Source organism: Heterodontus francisci, chromosome 2, assembly GCF_036365525.1.
Source record: "Heterodontus francisci isolate sHetFra1 chromosome 2, sHetFra1.hap1, whole genome shotgun sequence".
NCBI classification, from domain to species: Eukaryota; Metazoa; Chordata; class Chondrichthyes; order Heterodontiformes; family Heterodontidae; genus Heterodontus; species Heterodontus francisci.
This window is the reverse complement of record NC_090372.1, coordinates 97844071-97870440: the sequence shown is the minus strand read 5'-3', so window position 1 is coordinate 97870440 and position 26370 is coordinate 97844071. Positions and strand designations below refer to the sequence as shown.

Here is a 26370-nt window from a genome sequence, read left to right as displayed (position 1 = left end):
CAAAAAATCAACTTGTATTAAAATCCTCAAAATTATTATTGGTAATAGTGTGCCACCATACTAATATACCCACTGCAAGTACTAGTAGGAGCTTCATTTAGAAAGTTAACTTGATGACAATTTCAAATACGTATTTGTACAGCTAAATTGTAGCTCTTCAAATAATTTAGACAAATCTATTGGCTATGATCAACAGATTGCCTGAAGTGATAAACTGAATGTGTTCCACATATTTCAGGTCAAACATGGTTTGTCAAAATGAGGTTTCAGAAAAAAGCTGATTTTTTTTTCGGTAGGTTTTGAGATGAATGTTTTCTAGAAAGATTAATTTTCAGTACATTGAAGCCAGAAATAAGTACATGCTGGATGTTATAGACTTTAATTGAAGGGTGCCATTGTGCCAGATGGAAAGGCAACTACACAAGACACAGACGTTAGAATGTGTTAAAGATACATCCAATGTTAGTCCTGGATATACAAGGTAAGCCAAGATTTAAATGACACTTTGGCTATTGCCCCTGCATTCTTGCTGATTGCCAAGCAGTGATTGGGACTTTATAAATATGTTGCCTTCTAGAATGTCATAAGCCAAATTAGCTGCCACCTATAAAGCTCATCAACAGAAGCAAACATGCTGATTTATTTCTATAACCTATTAACTGCTCTTCACTGACTCCAACATCTGGTACGGAAAGGTTTGAATACACCACCAATTTTAGAGATGCATTACTAATTCATGACACGTTAGTTTAGAGGGGGTCCTATGTTGTTAATTGTTTAAGTGCCAATAGACATAAGAATGCAAGACAAACTAGCAAGTAATAAGGGCAGGAAGCCAATTGAGAAGTTATTCATAGTCTGCTATGATGTTTGGATTCACTAAATTAAGTAGAAATTACATACCTATCAAAGCATCCCCATGGATACAAAGAACCATGCCCGTGGTCATTGAGTAAGAGCATTACAGAAATAATTGTTCATAAATGTCAATTGATCTGTGTAGATTGATGGAAAAACTCCCGACAGTTGCTTTGAAAGGGGGTGTTCAGATTTGTACCTTCATGGGCTACATGTGTGTATATCATGGAGTCACACTGGAGGGGGAGACATAAGAAACTTGAACTCATGTTTCTGTTAATCTGCAGATATCTAAAGTTACCAATGTTAAACAACTCTTCAGTGGGCTGATCAGAATTTATTTACTGGTGAGAAAACACTGCTTTAAACGTTTCCAACTGTCCAGAACAAACAGAACAAAGAAATGCACGTGCAAATAGGATCCAGTTGCCTGGTCTTCAATGGCCAGATTGTCAAGGTGTGTGGGTTGTGTGCAGCCCTAAAGTTACAGGTTCAGACACCCTGATTTCAAGAACTTGTTAGCTATTATCTTTCAATGTTAATCAATGACTGAAGGGTATTTGTTTTTTTAAGAAGCACCTAGAATTGAATCTGTGGTTTTAAGTCAAAAACTTCACATATTATTCAAGTAACTGAAGAATAATGGGACTATATACCAGATGTGTGATTATAAGACATCTACCCTGGAAGACTTCCTACCCAATTACAGACCAGCTAAACGTACTTATGGATGTGTTCATAATTAGCACTTTACAACACACCATCCCCATAAAGCTACTCAAATTTACATCCGAAAATCAATTCAGTTATTTTACACAGGATTGAAGTAACAATGAAGGATCTATAGTTGCCTATGCCTGCTTAGTTATCGTCTTTAAATATGGGCACTATATTTGCCGAATATCCAATGAACCGCTCCTAATGTAAAAACAGAAAATGCTGAAATCACTCAGTAGGTCAGACAGCATCTGTGGAAAGAGTCAACATTTCAGGGTTGATAACCTTACATCAAAACTGGAAAAAAGTTCAAGAAAATGTAGCAGGCTTCAAGTAAGTACAGCAGTAGGGAAGGGGTGGGAGGGGATAGAACAAAAGGGTAAGGTATTTTATAGAGTGGAAGGCAGGAGAGATTAAATGGCAAAAGGGATAATGGTGCAAAAAAGATGACAATGGGACAAGGAACGAAACAAAAGATGGGTCTGGGGGAGGTGTAAATGAGAAAAGCAAAATTACCAACAGCTGTTGTCCAGAAAACTGAGGGCAGAGGTTATGATCTTAAATTGTTGAACTCAATGTTAAGTCCAGAAGGTTGTAAAGTGCCTAATTGAAAGATTAGGTGATTTCCTCAAGCTTATTTTGAGTTTCATTGCAATGGTGTAGGGAGCCAAGGACAGAGGTCAGAGCGGGGTGGAAAATTAAATTTACAGGTGACCAGTAGCTTGGGAACTGGACAGAGGTGCTCTGCAAAGCAGTCACCCAATCTGTATTTGGTCACCCGAGTGTAGTTGATACCATATCATGAAAAGCAAATACATTATCATAAATTAAAAGTACAAGAATATTGCTGTTTCACCTGGAAGGAGTGTTTCAGACCCTAGATGATGGAGAGGACGTATAAGGCAGGCATTGCTTCTCCTAGACTTGCATGGAAGGTGCCACGAGAAGGGGAAGACCAGGGTGTCAGAGGGAACAGTTATTTCAGAATGCTGAAAGGGGAACTGAGGGGAAGATGGGTTTAGTGGTGGCATTGCGTTGTAAGTGACAGAGGATGATCTGTTGAACGCAGAGACTGGTGGGATGGAAGGCAAGTACAAGGAGAACCCTATGCTGGTTCTGGGAGGGAGGGGAAGGGGCAAAGAGTAGATATGTGGGAAATGGTATGGAAATGGTCAAGGACCCTGTCAACCACTGTGGAGAAGAATCTTCAGTTGAGGAAGAAAATAGATATTGTAAGCACTGGTATGGAAGGTGGCTGTCAGAAAAGATGTGAAGGAGATAGTGCAACTGGGAGTTTCACACTCTCCAGATGATTGCTAACACCTCACAAATGTCTTCCCTAGTTTCCTTAAGCACTGTTTCTAGGGATTTAAGTCTTGAGTCCTTTTAGCCTGTTGAGGACTGCCATCTCATTTCTATCAGTCTGTTGTTCTCCACTAAGCACTCTTCTGCAAGCCTGAAGTAAAATTCATCACTTCTTGATTCCAAGAGTTGGCTTGAGCCTTGGCAGGATTTACATCACATGGTCACAAATTATATCATGTACCAACTGCCAAAAAAATGCAACAGGTGCATTAACAACAATTAGAGCAGCTATTCGAAACACTGAGGAATAAATTGTCAGTCCGATGCAAAGTCTCAGCAGAGCTAAAAGTATAACCAGGACCTTGTATAGTCAAGTGTCACATATGCATCACTGCATACAATTCTGCTCAATATATTAATACTTATTTAATGTACTGAAAAGTTGCGTGTAGTTTAATGGTGGAAATTATGAAAGTCTCAGCAATGCACACATTTTTACAGGTCACATTGATTATTGCTGTTAATCACAATTGAAAAAAAAATTATTTATCTAGCTTAGATACATGTACTATAGCTCAACAAATTAAAAGGTTGAGGTGCATATCTCAATTTTTGTGGTCACCTGTCTCTTACAAGTTATAACTAAACCTTTTGCTTATTAATACCTTGAGCACAGCAGTAACTGCACTGGGATTCTGGCAAACCGATATGGTTGGCACGTACATCTTTGTAACATCTCTACATGCACTGTGAAAAAAACCATACTACTATTAATTTGTTTTTACCTTCGAAACTTTTGGGTGAGGTAATGGTTACATGTCTGTCAGTGGTGGTGATGGAAAACAATTTAAAGCAATTTACAAGTACCACAACACATTTAACTCCATATAAAGTATACTGGCTACCGCACATTAGTTCGAATATACTAAAATATGAGCGACAATACTAAGCAAATACTGCTTTACCTGGTTCATATGATTGTAATCAGACAGCAAAATAACTATTCAATACAGACTTTAAACAAAATTAAAATCATGGTAATAAAAAAAAGGCCACAATGTACATAACTCACACATAGTTTCACTGTACATTATTGGTTTTTGAAAGGAACTCAGTAAAGAGCCAATGTATAGAACAGGGCAAGCAATACTAACTAAAACCTTAACTAGCAGTTAAGGGTGCTTTAAAGGTAGGAAGAGAAAGAATATCAGTGTGAAAGTCGTTTCCAGTAGACAATAACGTTTACTGGCGTACTGGTGATTCCTTTCTCTATTGCAAGATATCTTGGAATACTGTGCTAATGTAGAAAGCACTGTCCCAGTCTTCTACTTTCTACAAACATTCAGATATTTTAAGCATTAACAAAAATGTTTTCTTTGATAAGATGTTACATGCAGTGATGTACAGTGGGTTCAGAATTACTGGATGAAACTATTGAATAAAATGTGCTAGCAAACTGAAGCCTCAGAGACAATTTTTAAAGAGGAAACTAAAGTATGGATGATAAATTAACTATTCTTAAAATAGTTAAACCACAAATTTACTTGTAAAATATATAGTGCAAAGACTACCAACTGCAGCAGCACAAGGAGAGTGAACATGCAGCTGGTTTTTAATAATTTTTCCTCAGTCACAATCCAATAACTATGAAAATCACACTAGATCATTTTCTCAACATCCATCCTGACAGCACAAGCTAAATGGCCCTTTATTTGTAGCACAAACATTGCTGCAGCAAAGAAATTCTGTATTTTTGTGTAGAATGGTTAATACTTGTTTCAGCACAACAGTTCCAACCTGGCATAAGGGAATGGTATGATAGAGTGAATCCCAAAACAAAAATGCAGGGCACAGGAAGCTTCTGCAGTGATATGCAGTTTTCCAATTAAATTCCCAACAGCCTTTGGTTCCCATATTTTAGCAAACTTGGTTTCTTGTGTTTGAAACAGTAATAGCAGCAAGCAGATGCATGGTATAAATACTTCATATTACGCAACTTTAAACTTTATGAATAGGCTAGTAAGATGATGCTGCAGCTGCAGACATAACAAAACAGTTTTAATTTATCCAAGTATAATAACAGCATTCCAGAGGACATTTGTGTTATCAGAATGAAATGGTCTTCCTTTGTCACATTTCCATGGAGGTGCTAAGGCACCTCTACAGTAGTTTGATGAAGCAGTTTTTAAACTACTGTGCATATATTTTTTCTTGAAATCACTTTTTTTTGCATTTTGGTTCTTTTGTACAATTAGTGGGTTCTGAATCACCCTCAGATAATTTTCTTTTCTTTTTTTTAATTGCTTTGTCACTGTGGTAATCACAGTCATCCCTTCCATGGATTTCAGTGTCGGTATTAAGTTGCACAGTCTTCCGCTTTCTTTTTTTGAATTTGTTACTGTCTGAAATTATTTTAGTATTTCCCATTCCATCTTTGTGAAGACTCTCATCTGAAATCTCACAGCTCACGGCCTCTTCAGTTGTCCCTTCTCTGACACATTTTTCACCTTTATGCCTTTTTTTCTTTTTCTTCTTACTTGCTATCTCATCATTTTGATCACTATTCTTTTCCAGCGGTTCTTCAGAATCCACACCATATGCTGCCTGAACACTGAGATTTAAAGCAACAAATCGTTTAAGTATACACCAAATAAATCAATACTGAGACCAACATTTTTGGGTTTTGAGCATAACTCAGTCATGTGACAATAAGTAAACTTATCCAAGTTTCTGAGCTCTCATTGGCTTTGTTCCATGACTAGCATGGGGCCCGTTATAGCATATGTTCAATATACTGGAATTAAATAGTTTCCATATGGTTAAACCAAATGAGCCAATGACAAACTCTATAGCATAACAGATAGAGTCTATTTTGAATCTTGGGTTCTGAACTTGTTAGCATTCTGTTGAATCTTTGTTGCACAGCTTATAACATGCATTGTCCATATCCAAATCCTTCAGAATGCAACTTTTTCCCATTGGCAATTAAAAAAAGTGTTTGTTTCTTTTTAAATTCATTCTCTACAGGCAAGGCCAGTGATTATTGCTCATCCCTATATGTACTGAGAAAGTGGCTGTGCATCTGCTTCTCAAACCATTGAGCAATAGTCTGGCATACTTCAGAAGGCAGTTAAGAGTCAACCACACAGGTGAGAGACATTAGTAAATAAATTTGACTTTTACAATATGACAGCTTCATGGTCACTTTCATTGATACAGGTTCTATTTCTTTAAAGAAAACAAATAAAATTCTCAAATTGCCATGGTGGGTTTTGAACTTGTGCTTTCTAAATTATTAGCCCAGGCCTCGAGATTATTGGTCCAATATACTACCGCACCCCAGTCATCAGTATATGTGTCATTAATAGCGGCAATTTATATTTAAACTCAACTATTTACAATCTTCATTAATGACTTGGATGAAAGGACCAAGTGTATTTTAACCAAATTTGATGATACAAAGATAGGTGGTGTGCAAGGATAAACCCAACAACTACAGGCTAGTAAGTTTAACCTCAATGGCGGGAAAGCTTTTAGAAAAGATAACCAGAAACAAAATTAGCAGTCAATTGGACAAATGCAGATAAATTAAGGAAAGCCAACACAGATTTATTAAGGGCAAATCACATTTAACTGATTTGATTGAGTTTTTCAATGAGGTAACAGAGAGGGTTGATGAGGGTAATACGGTTGATATGGTGTACATGGGCTTCCAAATGGTGTTTGATAAAGTGCCACATAACAGGCTTGTCAATAAAGTTGAAACCCATGGAATAAAAGCGACAGTGGCAGCATGGATACGAAGTTGGCTGAGTAACAGGAAGAATACTGGTAAACGGTTATTTTTCAGACAGGAGCAAGCTATATAGTGGGGTTACCTAGGGGTCGGTATTAGAACCACTGTTTTTTTTATTCTTTATTAATGACCTAGACTTGGGTGTGCAGGGCACAATTTCAAAATTTGCAGATGATACAAAATTTGTAAGTACTGTGAGCTAAGGAGGACACTGATGGGCTTCAAAAGGACACAGACAGGCTACTGGAATGGACAGACACATGGCAAATAAAATTTAAAGCAAAGAAGTGTGAAGTGATACATTTTGGTAGGAAGCACGAGGAGAGGCAATATAAAATAAAGAATACAATTTTAAAGGAGATGCAGGAGCAGAGGGAGCTGCACAAATCGTTGAAGGTAGCAGGGTAGGTTGAGAAAGTGGTTAATAAGACATACAGGATCGTGGGCTTTATCAATAGCGAGACAGAATACAAAAGCAAGAAAGTTATGGTGAACCTCTATAAAATACTGATTTATGAGAATGATTCTAGACATAAGACACTTCAGTTACGTGGATAGGCTGGCAAAGCTGGAGCCGTTCTCCTTAGTGAAGGTTGACGAGATTTGGTAGAGAGGTGTTCAAAATTATGAGGGGTCTGGACAAAGTAAATAGGGATTAACTGGTTCCATTGGCAGAAGGGTCAAGAACCAGAGGACACTAATTAATGATTGGCAAAAGAACCAGAGGCAACACAAGGAAAGATTTTCCTGGCAATAAGTGATTAGGATCTGGAATGCATTGCCTGAGAGTGTGGCTTTCAAAAGGGAACTGTATCATTGTTTGAAGCGAAAAAATTTGCAGGGCTTTGGGGAAAAGGCAGTGGAGTGGGACCAGCTGAGATGTTCTTAGACAGCAGGCTCAATGACAGTTGAATGGACTTCTGTGATGTAACTATTCTATGCTTCTAGGTACAGCAAGTAATCAGCATAGCAAATGGAATGTTGGCTTTTATTGCAAGAGGGGTGGAGTATAAAAGTAGGGAAGTCTTGCTACAAATGTGCAGGGCGTTGGTGAGACTACATGTAGAGTATTGCGTACAGTTTTAGTCTCTTTATTTAAGGAGGGATACACTTGCATTTGAGGCAGTTCAGAGAAGATTCGCTAGGCTGATTCCTGGGATGAAGGTGTTGTCTTATGAGGAAAGGTTGAGCTGGTTGGGCCTTTGGAGTTTAGAAGAATGAGAGCTGATCTTATTGAAACAAATACGATCTTGCAGGGACCTGACAGGGTAGATGCTGAGAGGATGTTTCCTCTCATGGGGAAACCCAGAACTAGGGGGCACAGTTTCAGATTATGGGGTTTCCCATTTAAGACAGATAATTTCTTCACTCAGGATCGTGAATCTTTGGAATTCTCTACCCCACAGAGCTGTGGAGGCTGAGTCACTGAATATATTCAAGGTTGAGCTAGACAGATTCATGAACTATAGGGGAGTCAAGGGTTATGGGGAACAGGCAGGAAAGTGGAGTTGAGGTCAAGATCAGATTAGCCATGATCTTATTGAATGGCAGAACAGGCTCAAGGGGCCTTTTGGCTGCCTACTCCTGCTCTTATTTCTTGTTACATTCTTAATCTTGTTGTATGGTTTTTAATGGGCATGAAATTATCCATTTAGGGCTATATCAGAATAAAACATTATCACACAAGTCTCTTTCAATTCATTTTGATCAGATGATTTCATAAAAGATATGGTCCTTCTTTTCAACAACAGTATTTACCAATCTTAAATCAGTAACAGATGTGTGTATGAAGCAAATAAAAAAGCTTGTTCGGTACAACATCAAAATTGTGTAAGGGTATTATTTTATATCTTCTGCAATGGACTGAAATCATTTCATAATAAACAGTATATCACTTAGTCTTATACCAAGGAGAACAGCCATTTCATAATGAATCTAGATACTAGTAATTGAGCTGCAAGCCATAAAAAGGAGATATAAATTGATCTTTCAAAGCTTGTACAGACCTTACAATGAAGATTAATTTAACTGAATGTTCAATTATTCAGTGGCAATTGCCCTCCTCTTTTTCTGTCTCTCTTGCTTTTTGCTTGTGTGTAGAGATTCTGCTTATGCTGTTTGGCACGCAAGTTGCCCTGCATTGTAGCTTCAACAGGTTGACACCTCATTTTGAGGCATGCCTTGTGCTAATCCTGGCATTCCCTCCTACACTCTTCATTGAACTAGGGTTGGTCCTCCAGCTTGATGGTAATGGTAGAGTGGGGCCAGGCCATGAGGTTACAGATTGTGGTCAAGTACAATTCTGCTGCTGGCCCACAGTGCCTCATGGATGTCCAGTTTTGCATTGCTAGATCTGTTTGAAATCTATTCCATTTAGAACAGTGGTAATGCCACACAGCATGATGGAGGGTATCCTCAATGTGAAGACAGGACTTTGCCTCCACAAGGACTGTGCGGCGGTCACTCCTTACAATACTGTCATGGACAAATGCATCTGCGACAGGCAGATTTTATGAGGAGGAAGTCAAGTATATTTTCCCTCATTGGTTCCCTCACCACCTGCCGCAGACCTGGTCTTAGCCTTCACTGTTCCAATGAAGCTCAAAGCACCTCATCTTTCAATTGGGCACTTTACAGGCTTCTGGACTCAACAATGAGTTCAGCAATTTCGGATCATAACCTCTGCCCCCATTTTTTTCCAATGACAGCTGTTGATGACTCTGCTATTTCTATTTACACCTCCCCCTAGACCGATCTTTTCTTTCTTTGCTTGTCCTATTACCATCCCCTTTTGCCTTGCACCATCTTCGCTTGCCATTTAATTTCGCCCGTCTTCCAACCTGTAATCAGCCCTTCCCTGTTGTTCTCCCCCACCTTTTACCTGCCTCGGTACTTGCTTAAAACCTGTTAATTCTCTAACTTGTTCCAGTTCTGACGAAAAGCCATCGACCTGAAAGATAAACTCTGTTTCGCTCTCCATAGATTCTGCCTGACCTGTTGAGTATTTCTAGCATTTTGTGTTATTTCAGATTTCCAGTATTTGCAGTATTTTGCTTCTCATTAGCAACGTGGCACTAAGTTTTGAATCCAGATACCTTAGAGTGTACAATTTCTAACTGCCTTATGAAGCTATGAAAACAAATCCAACAGAGCTGATAGATATGCATGTGTCTTGTGGAGTTTACATTACCACATAAGGTGCAAATTAATTTTAATGACCTAGATTTTTTATGCATTTGTCGAATTTTGGATTTTGCATTCACACTGGTTGCATATAAAGCCATGGACTATGGGGTTGATGAAATTATAATCACCCTCAATAGTTTAATAAAAGTTTTGCAATTGTATGAGAAGGGTGAAATTCCACAGCAAAACAAAAAAAAGGCGAGAATGCCCGCTCGCTGTACTTAACGACCTAATGAAATTGCAGAAAGTTGCAGCTTTGCAAAGTGGCATTTCTGAGAACGCATTTTTGTTATCAGGTCATTAATTATGGTGAAAAGCAGACATTCTCCCAGTTTTCACTCAAAGGAATGTCAGCCCAATGATTTACCCAAATTACAAGGTCCTATGTGCCAAGTCGGATCTGCATTGAAAACTCAGTCAAAATTTACATCAATCACAGTAGCAATAGCATCCTCCCATTCAATTCTCAAACGATATTTCATCACTAAATAACTTAGTGTAGTTACCTTTTATCCAACTGTCCCCGAATGCACAGTACGCCAGCGACATCAGCATCCAGCTGCAGAACTTCAAACTTCAGGCTATCTCCCACAGTTACTGCAAAACCTGGCCAAATTCCATTTGCATGATGTGGCTTGGGTATCGAAGCATTAAAACACCCATGCACCAGACAACCTAGATGACTTGGAGCAACTTTATTCACAACACCCTGAAAAAGTTCAGTACACCAAGTGATTAACCTATTGCCCTCATGCATATTAAAATCATTGTACAAATGATAACAATTGTGATTTTAAAATAGACCAGAACTAACTTATGCTGCCAACCGCATATTCTAAGGAGCAATAAAAAAGCTTGTGGCTTTATGTTCCTTTTTAAAAGGCACTGGCACTCACTATATCCTTAATAGTTTGATAGTGCTTCTGAAAACCTACGACCCAGATCATTCTGCCCTTCTGGTGGAAAGTGGCAGTAGTTCCCTGGAAAAATTAAAGGCTATATCAGCTGCAGAACAAATCATTTTGTTTTAAATATTTGTTTGAATTTTTTTTGACTTTAAGACAAGCATATTCATATTTACAAACTGGACAAAATGCCAAGATCCAGACTTGGATGAGCCTCAATTTTCTCCAGTTAAATATTGGGGAGACGAAAGAAATCATCTTCAGCCCCCAGTACAAACTCTGTCCTCTCACCAACCTCATCCTCAACAATTGCCTCAAGCTGAACAGACTGTTAACAATCTTGGCATCCTTTTCAACCCCAAGCATTTGCCAACACAAATACCGCCTACTTCTATCTCTAACATTGCTGGCCTTCACCTCTGCCTCAGTCCTTCTGCAGCTGAAACTATCATCCTCATTTTTTGTGTCATCACCAGACTTACTATTCCAATTCTATGTAATGTGTATTCCCTCAAAAACTATGCATGTTAACATTAAGTCCATATCCTGAAAAATCAGTAAGCCATAAAAAATAATGCACGTGATACAAGGCCGCCTTTTTTTTTAAACAAACAAATTCTCTTTACCGCAGTTTAATTTTGAGTGACTTTTTTTCCACCTTCTTAAAACCCTTTGCCTGTAACGTTCCCCAAACAGAAAGGCAGCAGACATGTTTCCATATTTTTGCCTCTGGTCTTAAACTAGCCACTAGGAAGTGAGTGAGATTTACACTGCATTTGCCTGAAACTATGCTTCCCTTTATATGAATAGGAGCTGTTGGACTAATTTCAAGTCAAAATGCAGTAGGAAATCCTCTATCTCTATTCCAGAATCTTGGTGCACGAATGTACTGACCCACCAAACTGCAATTAACAAAATATTACAATGCATATTTATTCAATGAGAAAAGCCCATTTATCAAATTGAATCACTCCTTTCAATGAACCAGCTGCATGGTTATGCATTCTCAACTGACTTCATCTCCTGATGGGAGACAAATGATTTGAGCGACAGGACTTCAAAATGGTGGTTCTATGTTAAGCCCGCAGGTGGTTAAGCAGGAAAAATCTAGGGTATCATTCTCGCATTATCTAACCCCAATAGGTCTCATTCCACACATTATATTCCTATACTCAGCACAGGACTGAAGCTGTGCTCAAGCATCCTAAACATCTTCAATCCTTCTCACAACCTTGTCTAACACTTGTGTTCCGATAACACTTAGACAACCTCGAATACAGGTGCTTGTATTTTAGTATTAACTCATTGTGATGACAGTCTATGCATAAAACCTATTTTCTTGTCAATATCTGGCCTTGCTGAAGGCCAATAATTCCAAATTTTGTTCTCAAGTAAGAGGTTTTTAAAAAAATTCCTTACATCCATACTATCTTAGCCTTTGTTTTCTCACTGCCTGCAACATGTTCCCTTCTCAAACTTTTTTCCCCCTCTCCTCAATGAAACAAACTTACCACCAGCTTCTGTCCAGTTTTAGGCCTGAAGATAACAAAGTCTGCTTCAATGTTGAGATGTATATATCCTTGATCATCATAGATGTCACCTAATTCACCAACTAATCTGACTTTATCGTAAGCAATTGGGACACCCTGCAAACTAACAAATATGTTAAGAGGTTATACAATCATTCCAACAGAATTTGATAGAAACAAACGTACACACATTGTGCCTGTTTCAGCTGAACAAAATAAGTGACAGCCATTCGCTGGTTCATTCCCCAGGGCAACAATACCTTGACCAGAGTCAAGTTGCCTGGTTTAAATTTTAACAAAGCTTGGCAGTTAACTGTCAGTCACCGTAAACTGGTGCATTCTCCATGGCAACGCTTCTACCAATCAGAGTTCACTTGCCAACCAATCAGCACTCTCTTCTCATGCAGTACAAGCTGTTGTTTTCCCTTACATTGGTTATTCTTGCATATTGTCCTGATGAGTGCAAGATGAAAAGCTTCAACAATATGTCTCTATTTTTAGCAATTCTCAGAATCTCATAGGTTAAAAACTTAATATACACAATAATTGTATAACTACAATGAGTGTTTATAAGCTGATGTATAAAAATGCATTTAAAATTCCAATCTGAGCAAAAACAGGTATTTTATCAAAATGGAATTTGCTGGAAATATTTTTTCTATTACTATAAAATAATAGAAAGATGAGTGAAGATGCAGCATACATGATGGATCTTAAAGTATAAACTATCCAACTTCCAAATGTTCACCCAAGACTGAAATTGCAAGCGTGACAGGCTTAACTCCTAGTCTCAAGGTGATGTTTACGGGCAGCTTACCCAAGAGAATGAGTTTGCCAGTTTTGGCACATTCTGGGACAAAGAAGCAGTACTGATGCAATGTCGCATCCAATTCAATGGTGCGTTTTCCAGAAAGAGAATTTTTTTTCTCCATCTCTCCTGACAGTGTACTGATTTCCAGGCAGCCCAATGCTACTTCACCCTAGTGACCACTCATCGCATGAGGGGAGACAGAGAGCAGTTGTAGACTATTCTACTGTGAATGGCATAACAGACTGACCTGTCACTTACATACTGGCCTTCTTCAGCAATGTTACTTTTTTGCCCTCTCTTGATTAGGAGTAATGGGCCAACTGTACAGTTTCCTGCTGAGCAGTTAACTCAATACAGACTGGGAATCACACCTGGATCTTGTGTTTGGTAGTTTAATACTAAATCGGGCGATGTCTTTATCCACTGAGCCACATCTAATTAAAAATTGATGTGAATTATATAGCGAATAGAATCATAGGCTTACTTACAGGCAATCATTTTATTAAGGGTTCCAGATGAGATCAGAAACCACAAAATTGAAACTCGTGATCTTGAATAATTATGTGAACCGAAGATAAAATTACTGCCTTTTAATTAACTTCATATATCTAATTATAACATATGCAGCACAGATCGTAGGAGCAATTTTATGGCACTTTGGTTTTTTCCCCAGCTGCAGATATCCATGTGATGTCTACACCAAAAGGAAATCAAAACGTGAATCACTTCTTATTTTTCCAACTGGAAAATGAACAGTTGATTCCCAAGGGGAGGGGAAGGAAAGGAAAGGAAAGGAAGGAAGGGAAAGGAAGGAAGGGAAAGGAAGGAAGGGAAAGGAGGGAAGGGAAAGGAAGGAAGGGAAAGGAAGGAAGGGAAAGGAAGGAAGGGAAAGGAAGGAAGGGAAAGGAAGGAAGGGAAAGGAAGGAAGGGAAAGGAAGGAAGGGAAAGGAAGGAAGGAAAGGAAGGAAAGGAAGGAGGAAGGAAAGGAAGGAGGAAGGAAAGGAAGGAGGAAGGAAAGGAAGGAAAGAAAGAAGAAAGGAAAGGAGGAAGGAAAGGAAAGGGGAAAGGAAAGGAAAGCAAGCAAAAAAGAGCTTATATTTATATAGTGCCTTCAGTGATCTCAAGATGGTCGAGTGCCCTTCTGTCAATGAAGTACTTTTAATTAGAGCCACTGCTGTAATGCAGGGAATGCAGCAGTCAATTTGTGCACAAGGTCCAACAATCAGCAATGAGATAAATGAATGGTTAATCTGTTTCAGTGATATTGGCTGAGGGACACCAAGTGAACATCCGTATTTCTTTGAAAAGCACCACGGATACTTTTACATACAATGGATAGGGCAGTGAGGGCCTCTTTACAATGGCTTATCTGAAGGATTGCACCTCACTCAGTATTGTGGCACAGTGTCAGCTAGATTAAAAAAAAATTTGTTTGCAGGATGTGGACGTCGCTGGCTATGCCAGCATTTATCGCCCATCCCTAATTACCATTGAGAAGGTTGTGGTGAGCCGCCTTCTTGAACCGCTGCAGTCCATGTGGGGTAGATACACCCACAGTGCTGTTAGGAAGGGAGTTCCAGGATTTTGACCCAGCAACAGTGAAGGAACAGCAATATAGTTCCAAGTCAGGATGGTGTGTGGCTTGGAGGGGAACTTGCAGGTGGTGGTGTTCCCATGCATCTGCTGCCCTTATCCTTCTAGGTGGTGGAGGGTTTGGAAGGTGCTGTTAAAGGAGCCTTGGTGAGTTGCTGCAGTGTATCTTATAGGTGGTATACACTGCTGCCACTGTGCATCGGTGATGACGGGAGTGAATGTTGAAGGTGGTGAATAGGGTACCAATCAAGTGGGCTGCTTTGTTCTGGATGGTGCCAAGCTTCTTGAGTGTTGTTGGAGTTGCACCCATCCAGGCAAGTGGAGAGTATTTCATCACTCTCATGATTTGTGCCTTGTAGATGGTGGACAGACATTGGGGATACAAATGGCGAGTTACTTGCCGCAGAGTTCCTAGCCTCTGACCTGCTCTTGTAGACACAGCATGTGTGTGGCTGGTCCAGTTCAGTTTCTGGTCAATGGTCACCCCCAGGATGTTGATAGTGGGGAATTCACTTATGGTAATGCCATTGAACATCAAGGGGAGATGGTTAGATTCTCTCTTCTGCGATGGTCATTGTCTGGCACTTGTGCGGCACAAATGTTACTTGCCACTTATCAGCTCAAGCCTGGATATTGTCCAGGTCTTGCTGCATCTGGACACGGGCTGCTTCAGTATCTGAGGGGTCACGAATGGTGCTGAACATTGTGCAATCATCAGCGAACATCCCCACTTCTGACCTTATGATGGAGAGAAGGTCATTGATGAAGTAGCTGAAGATGCTTGGGCCTTGGACACAACCCTGAGGAACTCCTGCAGTGATGTCCTGGGATGGAGATGATTGACCTCCAATAAACACAACCATCTTCCTTTGTGCTAGTTACAATTCCAACCAGCAGAGAGTTTTGCCCGATTTCCATTGACTCCTGTTTTGCTAGGGCTCCTTGATGCCATACTCGGTCAAGTGCTACCTTGATGTTAAGAGCAGTCACTCTCACCTACATTGGGTGTGCAAGTCTCTGGAGTGCGGCTTGATCCCACAACTGTGCAACTCAGAGACCAGAGTGCTAGCACTAAAGCAAGGCTGACAAAAAAAAATAATAATTTAATCAGATTAAATATAATCTGTTCAACTTTCACTCTTGGGTTACATCATTTGAGTAACTTCACAGTTCTGATATGGACATGATCCTCACATCATTGAATATCTCCAAAAATGAAAACACTATAATATCAACCTTGTATTAATATCAGTGCACTGACAACTGCTGCAAGAAAGCAATGGCTGACAAGAATAAAACTATAGATATAAAAAATATGTATTTTATGAACCCCAACAATTAGAAACTGACTTCAAGGCATCAATCTAGTCTTAGGGTCTAGTGAACAATTATAAATAAAGACAGAAATTCTGCAATTTTGTTATTTAAACATTATCTATGAAAAAAGAGCAAGTCATTACTCCTTTAAGTTGATACTTCATTAGCTGACCGTCTCCAGAAGCTAAGGACAGGCTCAGATCTTTGGGTGTGTGTTGCACTTGCAAGATGTGGCGCAGCAGATCTAGTGAAAACCAAGGGTCAAACCCAGGGAGCAGGGGAGGCTTGGTGGCAATCAGGCTGGAAATAAGAACAGTAACAGATCATTTTGCCTCTCGAGTCTGTTCTGCCATTCAATGAGATCACGGCTGATCTGGAACAAAAATCCAGCAATCTCAGTTTTAAAATCAGTTGATCTAGCTGTCATCAAATGCCATTTGTTGAACAGAGTTCCAAACTTATATGTTTAGTTTAGAGATACAGCACTGAAACAGGCCCTTCGGCCCACCGAGTCTGTGCCGACCATCACCACCCATTTATACTAATCCTACACTAATTCCATATTCCTACCACATCCCCACCTGTCCCTATATTTCCCTACCACCTACCTATACTAGGGACAATTGCTAATGGCCAATTTACCTATCAACCTGCCATCCTTTGCATGCAGAAGTGTTTCCCAATTTCACTCCTGAAAGGTCTAGATCTAATTTTTAGACTATGCCTCCGAGTCCTAGACTCCCCAATCAGCAGAAATAGTTTCTCTCTACCTACCTTATCTGTTCCCCTTAATATCTTGAAACTTTTAATCAAATTCCTCCCCCCCCCCACCCCACTTAACCTTCTGAATTCCAGGGAATACAACCCTCGTTTATGTAAACTCTCCTCGTAATTTAACTCTTGGAATTCAGGTATCATTCTGGTAAATCTACACTGTGCTCCTTCTAAGGCCAAATTATCTTGCCTAAGGTGTGGTTGAGCCAGGGCTTTGCACAGCTAAAGCATGACTTCTATCCTCTTGTATTAGACTTAAAGGCTCACATTCCATTAGCCTTTTTGATTACTTTCTGTACCTGTTGAGATTTAACTATCGATGCCACGGACCCTTAAGTTTCTTTGGACCTCCACTGTTTCTAGCTTTACACCATTTAGAAAGTAGTCTGTTCTATCCTTTTTAAGTCCAAAGCAGATGGCCTCACATCTGTCTACACTGAAACCCATTTGCCAGTTTTGCCCATTCACTCAATCTATCAGTATCTTATTGTAATTTTATGCTTCAATCTACACTGCTTACAATACCGATCTTTGTGTCATCAGCAAACCTGGCTGTGTGGTTTTCCCATCCCATCATCTAAAGACATTAATAAATATGAATAGTTGAGGCCCCAACACAGATCCTTGCAGATACCATTAGTCACATCCTGCCAATTAGAGTACCTGCTCGTTATCACAACTCTGTCTTCGTCCACTCAGCCAATTTCCGAACTAAGCCAATAATTGACCTTCAATTCCACGAGTTTCAACTGTAGCTAACAATTTCACAAGAACACAAGAAATAGGAGATGGCCAATGATATCACAGCTGATCTTCTACTTCAACACCATTTTCCTGTACTATCCCTGTAACCCTTCATGTTTTTAATATGTGGAAATCTATTGATCTCAGTCTTGAACATACTCAATGACTGAGCCTCCACAGCCCTCTGGGGCAGAGAATTCTGAAGATTCACCACCCTGAGTGAAGAAATTCCTCCTCATCTCAGTCCTAAATGGCCTAACTCTTATTCTGAGACTGTGTCCCCAGTTCTGGACTCCCCAGCCAGAGAAAGCACCCTTCCTGCATCTACCCGGTCCAGCCCTGTAAGAATTTTGTATGTTTGAATGAGATCAGCTCTCATTCTTCTAAACTCCAGAGAATAAAGGCCCAGACTATTTGATCTCTCCTCATAGGACAATCCTTCCATCCCAGGAATTAGTTTGGTGAACCTTCATTGCACTCCCTCAATGACAAGTATATCTTTTGTTAGGGAAGGAGACCAAAATTGCACACAATACTCCAGGTGCGGTCTCAATATAACTGCAGTAAGACATCTTTACTCCTTTCCTCAAATCTTCTTGTAATGAAGGGCAACATACCATTTGCCTTCTTAATTACTTGCTGTGCCTGCATGTTAGCTTTGTGACTCATGAACAAGGACACCCAAGTCCCTTTGAAGCTCAACACTTAGTAGCCTCACATCATTTAAGAAATACACTGTTTCTCTTTTTTCCCACCAAAGTGGATAACCTCACATTTCTCCACATTGTATTCCATCTGCCAAATTTTTGCCCACTTGCTTAGTCTCTCCAAATCCACTTGAAACATCTTTGCATCCTCCTCACAACTCACACATCTACCTAGTTGTGTCATCTGCAAACTTGGAAATATTGCATTTAATCCCCACATCCAAATCATTGAAACACAGAAACTAGGAGTAGGTCATTCGGCCCTTTGGGCCTGCTCCGCCCTTCAAAAAAGATCAGGCTGATCATCTAATTCAGTGCCCTGTTCCCACTTTCTTCCCATATCCCTTGATCCCAGTGGCATGAATATATTATCTCCTTATTGAATATATTTAATTATTTAATGACTTGGCCTCCACTGCCTTCTGCAGTAGAGAATGCCACAGGTTCACCACCCTCTGAGTGAAGAAATTTCTCCTCATCTCGGTTCTAAATGCCATACCTCGTATCCTGAGACTGTGACCCCTGGTTCTGGACTCCCAGACATCGGGAACATCTTCCCTGCATCTAGCCTGTCTAGTCCTGTTAGAATTTTATAGGTTTCTATGAGAACCCCCTCTCATTCTTCTGAACTCTAGTGAATATAGGCCTAGTCAACCTAATCTCTATGTCAATCCTGCCATCCCAGGAACCAGTCTAGTAAATCTTCTTTGCACTCCCTCCATGGCAATAAACATCCTTCCTCAGATAATGAGACTTAAACTGCACAAAATACTCCAGATGTGGTCTCACCAAGGCGCTGTATAACTGCAGTATGACATCGTTGCTCCTGTACTCAAGTCCTCTTGCAATGAAGGCCAACATACCATTTGCCTTCCTACCTGCTTGCTGCACCTGCATGCTTGCTTTCACAGTCCAAGAACACCCAGGTCTCGTTGCACCTCCCCTTTCCCAATCTATCACCATTCAGATAATAATCTGCCTTTCTGTTTTTAACAACCAAAGTGAATAACCTCACATTTAACCACGTTATACTGCATCTGCCATGCATTTGCCCACTCACCCAACTTGTCCAAATCACATTGGAACCTCTCTGCATCCTCCTCACAGCTCACACTCCCCCCTAGCTCTGTGTCGCCTGAAAACTTGGAAATGTCACACTTAGTTCCCTCACCCAAGTCATTAATATATATTATGAATAGCTGGGGTCCAGGCACTGATCCCTGTGGTATCCCACTAGTCACTGCCCGCCACCTGGAAAAAGACCTGTTTATTCCTACTCTGTTTCCTGTCTGTCAACCAATTCTCAATCCATGTCAGTATATTACCTGCAATCCCATGTGCTTTAATTTTGCATACTAACCTCTTATGCGGTACCTTATCAAAAGCCTTCTGAAAATCCAAATACACCACATCCACTGGTTCTCCCTTATCTATTCTACTAGTTACATCCTCAAAAAACTCCAGAAGATTTGTTAAGCATGTTTTCCCTTTCGTAAACCCATGCTGACTTTGTCCAATCCGGTTTATGCTTTCCAGGTGTTCTATCACATCCTTTATAATAGACTCTAGCATTTTCTCCACTACTGATGTAAGGCCAACTGGTCTGTAATTCCCTGTTTTTTTATCTCCCTCCTTTGTTAAATAGTGGGGTTACATTTGCAACCCTCCAATCTGTAGGAACTGCTCCAGAGTCTAAAAATATTTGGAATATGACCACCAATGCATCCACTATTTCCAGGGCCACTTCCTTTAGTACTCTGGGATGTAGATCAGGCCCTGGGGATTTGTCAGCCTTTAACCCCATTAATTTCCCTAGCACTTTTTTTTTTTTTACTAATACTGATTTCCTTCAGTTCCTCCCTCTCATTAGACCCTTGGTTCCCTAACATTTCTGGGAAGTTATTTGTGTCTTCCTTTGTGAAGACAGAACCAAAGTATGTGTTTAATTGTTCTGCCATTTCTTTGTTCCCCATTATAATTTCCCCCGTTTGACTGAGGGACCTACATTTCTCTTCACTCATCTTTTTCTCTTCACATATTTATAGAAGCTTTTACAGTCAGTTTTTATGTTCCCCGCAAGTTTACTCTCATACTCTATTTCCCCCACATAATCAACCTCTTTGTCCTCCTTTGCTGAATTCTAAACTGATCCCAATCCTCAGACTTGCTGCTTTTTCTGGCAATTTTATCTGCCTCCCCTTTGGATTTAATACTATTCCGAATTTTTATTTGTAAGCCACGATTGAGCCACCTTTCCGGTTTTATTTTTGCGCCAGACACGAATAAATAATTGTTGTAATTCATGCACACGTTCTTTAAATATTATCCATTGCCTATCCACTGTCAACCTTTTTAGTAAAGTTCCCCAATCAACCATAGCCAACTCACACCTCATACCTTTGCAGATTCCTTTATTTAGGTTCAGGACCCGAGTTTCGGATTCAACTACTTCACTCTCCATCTTCAATGAAGAATTCTATCATGTTATGGTATAGACTGTGAATAGCTGGGGCCCAAGCACTTATTCTTGCGGTGCCCCACTAGTCACAGCCTGCCAATCCGAAAATGACCCATTTATTCCTACTCTCTCTTTTCTGTCCGTTAACCAGTTCTCAATCCATGCCAGTATATTCACGCCAATCCCAAGTGCTCTAGTTTTGTTTACTAATCTATTGTGTAGGACATCAAAAGTTTTCTGAAAATCTAAATATACCACATCCACCGGTTCCCCCTTATTTATTCTGCTAGTTACATCCTCAAAAAACTCCCAACAGGTTTGTTAAACATGATTTCCCTTTCATAAATCCATGTTGACTCTGCCCAATCCTACCATTATTTTCTAAGTAACCCATTATCGCATTCTTCATTATAGATTCTAGAATTTTCCCTATAACTGATATTAGACTAACAGGTTTTCTCTCTCCCTCCTTTCTTAAATAGTGGGGTTGCATTTGCCACCGTCCAATCTGCAGGAACCATTCCAGACTCTATAGAATTCTGAAAGATGACCACCAATACATCTACTATCTCTACAGCCACCTCTTTCAACACTCTGGGATGTAGATCACAGGTCCAGGGGATTTATCTACTTTAAGTTCCATTAATTTCTCTAGTTTTTTTTAATATTAATATCTTGCAGTTCCTCGTTTACACTAGTCCCTTGATTCTCCATTATTTCTGGGAGGTTTTTAGTATTTTCCTCCGTGAAGACAGACACAAAGTATTTGTTTAGTTTCTCTGCCATTCAGTGCTCGTAATGGACCCTCACTTGTCTTTGCTAATCTTTTCCTTCATATATACCTATAGAAGCTTTTATAGTCCATTTTTGTATTTCTCGCTATGACGGACTAATGCCTTCTAGAAGTCCACATGAATAAGATCCATAGGCATTCCCCTGCCCACTGTTTAGTCACCTCTTCAAAAAAATACAAGTCAGCATGATGTACTCTTTAAAATTTTTGATAGTTGATCTGTACCTCAACTCCATGTACCCAACTTTGATTCATATCCCTTACCAAACAAAAATTTTTAATTGTTGCACATTTCAATTTACCCAGCATCAAGAGCATTTTAGGAAACAAGTTTCAAATTTCCACTACCCTTTGAGTAAGAAAGCACATCCTGATTTCATTTCTAAATGATCCAGCTCTGATTTTATTATACCCCCTTGTCCTGGATTCTCCCAGAGGAAATAGTTTATTTCTATCTACCCTATCAAACCCCATTATTAACTTAAATACCTCAATTAGATTAGTCCTCAACCTTCTAATTTTATGCAGTCTGTCTTCAAAATTTAATCCTTTAAGTTCCAGTAAATCAGGTGAATATACGCTGTACTACCTCCAAGACCAATATATCTTTCCTGAGAAAGGGTTCCGAAGAAGGGTCACTGACCCGAAACGTTAACTCTGCTTCGCTTTCCACAGATGCTGCCAGACCTGCTGAGTGATTCCAGCATTTCTTGTTTTTGTTTCAGATTTCCAGCATCCGCAGTATTTTGCTTTTATATCTTTCCTGAGGTTCAGTGCCCAAACCTGAATGCAGTACTCCAAATGGGGTTTGACCAAGGCTCTGGAGAACTGAAGCATCACTTCCTCACTGGACACAGAGCCAGTAGAGCTTGGAAAATGCAGAAGTAATGAGTGTGTGGGACATTAAATGGGTGAGAGCCCTGGCCAAACATATTAAGTTCAAGGAGGCAATTGTCAAATATAGCAAGGGCGCTATCAATCAAGATAGTGGAGGCATGAATAAGGGGTTCGTGGTTCAGCAGCAGTGCAGCATGATAATGGTGTAAGCAGACAACATTCTGCAGCTGCAAGGTGGTGGTGGTCTTAATATTGAATTTAAAGTTCAGCTCAGAATCAAATAGAATGCTATAACTGTGAACCACTCTGTTCACCTTGGGAGGGCAGCTGAATGAGCCATGGCGTTAGACCCAGACTACAAAGGTGGTGAGAACCAAATAAAATCATATGGTTTCAGTATCAATGTTGACCTGCAGGAAGCCATGGGAGATTAGAAGTAGAAAAGCAATATGATAATTGAGCAACAGACCAGGTAGTGGCAGCTAAATGTCAGCTGCACACATGCAAGCTGTTGAGATCACCAAGGGCTAACGTAGATAAGAGGGGACCAAGTGTGGAACCTGAAGCATGGAGGTGGTGAAGATGAGAGAAGAAACAGAGGCAGTAATGACTACAATGGGACAGTATAGGATAATGTGCAGGAGTACTGCCCCAAGGTGACAGTAGAGGAAATGTGATTGAAGAAAATGGAGTGAACAGTACTAAAGGTGGCACAAAATAACAGGATTGTGTTTTGCTGTGAAAATACACAGGTAAGGAAGCACAGCTGTTATGTTACTACACTTGTAATCCAGAGGCCTGGACTAATCAGCCAGAGATGCAAGTTCAAATTCCGCCATGAGTTTGTGAATCTAAATTCAGTTAATTAAATAAATCTTGTAAAGAAAGCGAGTCATCAGTAATGGTGACCATGAAGCTATTGGAATGCCATAAAAACCAACCTGGGTCACTAATGTCTTTTAGAGAAGGAAACCTGCTGGCCTTACTCAGTCTGGCCTATACGAGAGCATAGACCAACAGCAATATGGGGTTGACTCTTAACTGCCCTTTGAAAATAGTCAGTCAGTTGTATCAAAACATTTCATTAAAAAAAACAGACCACCCAGCATCAACCTTGTCGTTGGATTCAGTTATGACAAAGACACACCCTGCCCAGTTGACCCTGCAAAGTTCTCCTCACTAACATCTGGAGACTGGCGTCAAAATTGGGACAGCTATCCCACTGACTAGTCAGGCAACAGCTAATACTCACAGAATCAGACCCATCAGCCAAAATCTCAGACTCCTCCATCGCCATCATCGGTACATCTTTTCCCACCACAGGAGAGATGGCGGCAGAGTGGTATACAGTCGGGAGGGAGTGGACCTAGGAATCCTCAACATTGACTCTGGACCCCATGAAGAATCATGGCACAAGGTCAAACAACGGAAAGGAATCCTCCTGCTAATTACCTACCTCAGCCGATGAATTAGCACTCCTCCATGTTGAACACCACTTGCAAGGCCACTGAATGTACTCTGGATGAGTGCCTTAATTACCCATCACCAAGTGTGACTTGGTAGCACCACTACTGACAGAGCTGGCGACTCCTGAAGGACACAGCTGCCAGACTGGGTTTGCAGCTGGTGGTGAGGAAACGAGGCAAAAACCTACTTCACCTCGTCCTCACCAATCTGTTTGTCACAGATGCATCTGTCCATGACAGTATTGGTAGGAGTGACCATTACACAGTCCTCGTGGAAAGGATGGCCTGGCTTCACATGGAGGACACCTTCCATCATGTTGTGCGACACTACCACTGTACTATATGGGATAGATTCAGAACACATCTGGCAGTGCAAAACTAGGCATATGCAAGGCGCTGTGGGCTATCAGCAGCAGAATTGTACCCCCCTGCAATCTGTAACCTCATGGCCCAGCATCTTCTTCACTGTACCATCAAGCCAGGAGACCAATCCTGGTTCAATGAAGAATGAAAAGCATACCAGGAGCAGTACTAGACATCCCTAAAAATAAGATGCCAACCTGGTGAAACTACAACACATGCCTGCTAACCATCAGGTCAGAGCAATGCAATCCCACAACCAATGGATCAAAGTAAAGTTCTGCAGTCCTACCACATCCAGTCATGAATGGTGGTGTAAAATTAACAACCAATGGTGTTTGGCGGGGGGGGGGGGGGGGGAAGGGGTGGTGTCCATGAACATCCCAAACTCAACAGCATAGCCCAGCATGAGAATAAAAATGACAAGACTGCAGCACTCACAATCATCTTTAACTAGAAGTGCTCCGTGGATGATGTATTTCAGTCTCCTCCTGAGGTCCCCAACATCACACATGCCAATCTACAGAAAAGGGTATGTGCATCGACAACATGCCCCCCCCCTCTCCACCTCCCCTACCCTCCTTCCCACCGCCTCTGCCGCCATCCGAGCCCCTCTCCTCCCCGCCCCCCACCAATCACCTCCACCCCAACCCCCTCCCTCACCTCTCGGAGAACCTGAGCAGCTCAGTTCGAAGCTGCCTCTCGATGCCTGATCTCTGCCGCTTCAGGTACATGGGGGAAAGGGCGATGTGCCTCCTGCAGGTGTCCAGCACCAGGCACGAGTACGGGTTCTTTATTAGAGAACAGGCCTGGCTAAAGGAGAGCTGCTGGCTAAGTCCAGAAGCCGAACTCTCAGCCTCTCCCGCTCCCACTGAGTTCGCCATGCTGCCGGAGCTGCCGTAAAACCGCATGGAGAGAAACAGCAGACGCTGTCGCAAACTGTCCCTAAACGTAGTTTCCGGCCGCCGGCGCTGCGGTAACGCGCACCTTTGCCGCCAGATGGCGCAGCCGCCACGCTACTCGAGGGGGGTGGGCCTGCAAGCAGGAGTGTCAGTGAGAGAAGGCACTTTACTGCCTTCAACAAAACAACCAGCATTTGGGGAAATATTCAATCACATTCATTGCATAACTCTCAGAACTTTAGGTGGCTTTAAAAATACATCCGTATCTATAAGTAAAAATCTGACTTCTGTATACAGAATACAGGGGAGCGGGTGGGAAAGTGGAGTTGAAGCCGAAGATCTGCTGGATTGGGATCCTTCCATCAACGAAAGAAGATGGACACGCAGCAAACAATCCTTTTTAGGTGGGGTGTCGCTTCTTGGTGCACCTGACATCAAGGCAGCATTTGACCGACTATGGGATTGAAGGGCGGTTGGGGAGCAGATTCTCTGCTGGTTGGGGTCATACCGAGCACAAAAGAAGATGGTTGTGATTGATGAACGTCAATCATCTCAGTCCCAGGACATCACTGCAGGAGTTCCTCAGGATAGTGTCCTAGGCCCAACCATCTTCAGCTACTTCATCAATGATCTTCCCTCCATCATAAGGTGGGGATGTTCGCTGATGATTGCACAATGTTCAGCACCATTCACGACTCCTCAGATACTGAAACAGCCCATGTAGAAATGCAGCAAGTCCTTGACAACATTCAGGCTTCGGCTGATAAGTGGCAAGTAACATTTGTGCCACACAAGTGCGAGACAATGACCAACTTAAACAAGAGAGAATCTAACCATCTCCCCTTGATGTTCAATGGCATTACCATCACTGAACCCCACTCTATCAACATCCTGAGGGTTACCATTAACCAGAAACTGAACTGGACAACCCACAAAATACTGTGGTGACAAGTGCAGGTCAGAGGCTGGGAATTCTACAGTGAGTAACTCAAAGCCATTCCACCATCTTCAAGGCACAAGTCAGGAGTGTGATGGAATACTCTCCACTTGGATGGGTGCAGCTCCAACAACACCCAAGAAGCTCAACACCATCCAGGACAAAGTAGCCATCCACCATCTTTAACATTCCCTCCATCACCGATGCACAGTGGCAGCACTGTGTACCATCTATAAAATGCACTGCAGCAATTCACCAAGGCTCCTTCGACAGCGCCTTCCAAACCCGCGATCTCTACCTCCTAGAAGGACAAGGGCAGTAGATACATGGGAACACCACCACCTGCAAGTTCCCTTCCAAACCACACACCATCCT

The 26370-nt window shown here is 41.1% G+C and overlaps 1 protein-coding gene across 1 annotated transcript; it reads right to left on the bottom strand.

Annotated features, from left to right (window-relative positions):
• Window positions 1-510: 510 nt before the first annotated feature.
• Window positions 511-25051, bottom strand: polr1f (RNA polymerase I subunit F). Its single transcript, XM_068009164.1, has 4 exons — window positions 24820-25051; window positions 12279-12420; window positions 10369-10571; window positions 511-5491 (listed from the first exon to the last, which is right to left on the bottom strand). Exons 1-4 carry the CDS (start codon window positions 25038-25040, stop codon window positions 5098-5100), a joined length of 960 nt encoding a protein of 319 aa, XP_067865265.1. The 5' UTR covers window positions 25041-25051; the 3' UTR covers window positions 511-5097.
• Window positions 25052-26370: the final 1319 nt, after the last annotated feature.

Excerpts from the sequence above, each read along its gene's own strand:
- polr1f (XM_068009164.1), bottom strand. The coding sequence starts at position 25,040 with ATGGCGAACTCAGTGGGAGCGGGAGAGGCTGAGAGTTCGGCTTCTGGA. Across the intron at positions 10,572-12,278 it reads AAACTGGACAGAAGCTGGTG|GGTGTTGTGAATAAAGTTGC; the intron begins GTAAGTTTGTTT and ends GAACTTTTTCAG. Across the intron at positions 5,492-10,368 it reads CGGGGACAGTTGGATAAAAG|TGTTCAGGCAGCATATGGTG; the intron begins GTAACTACACTA and ends TTTAAATCTCAG.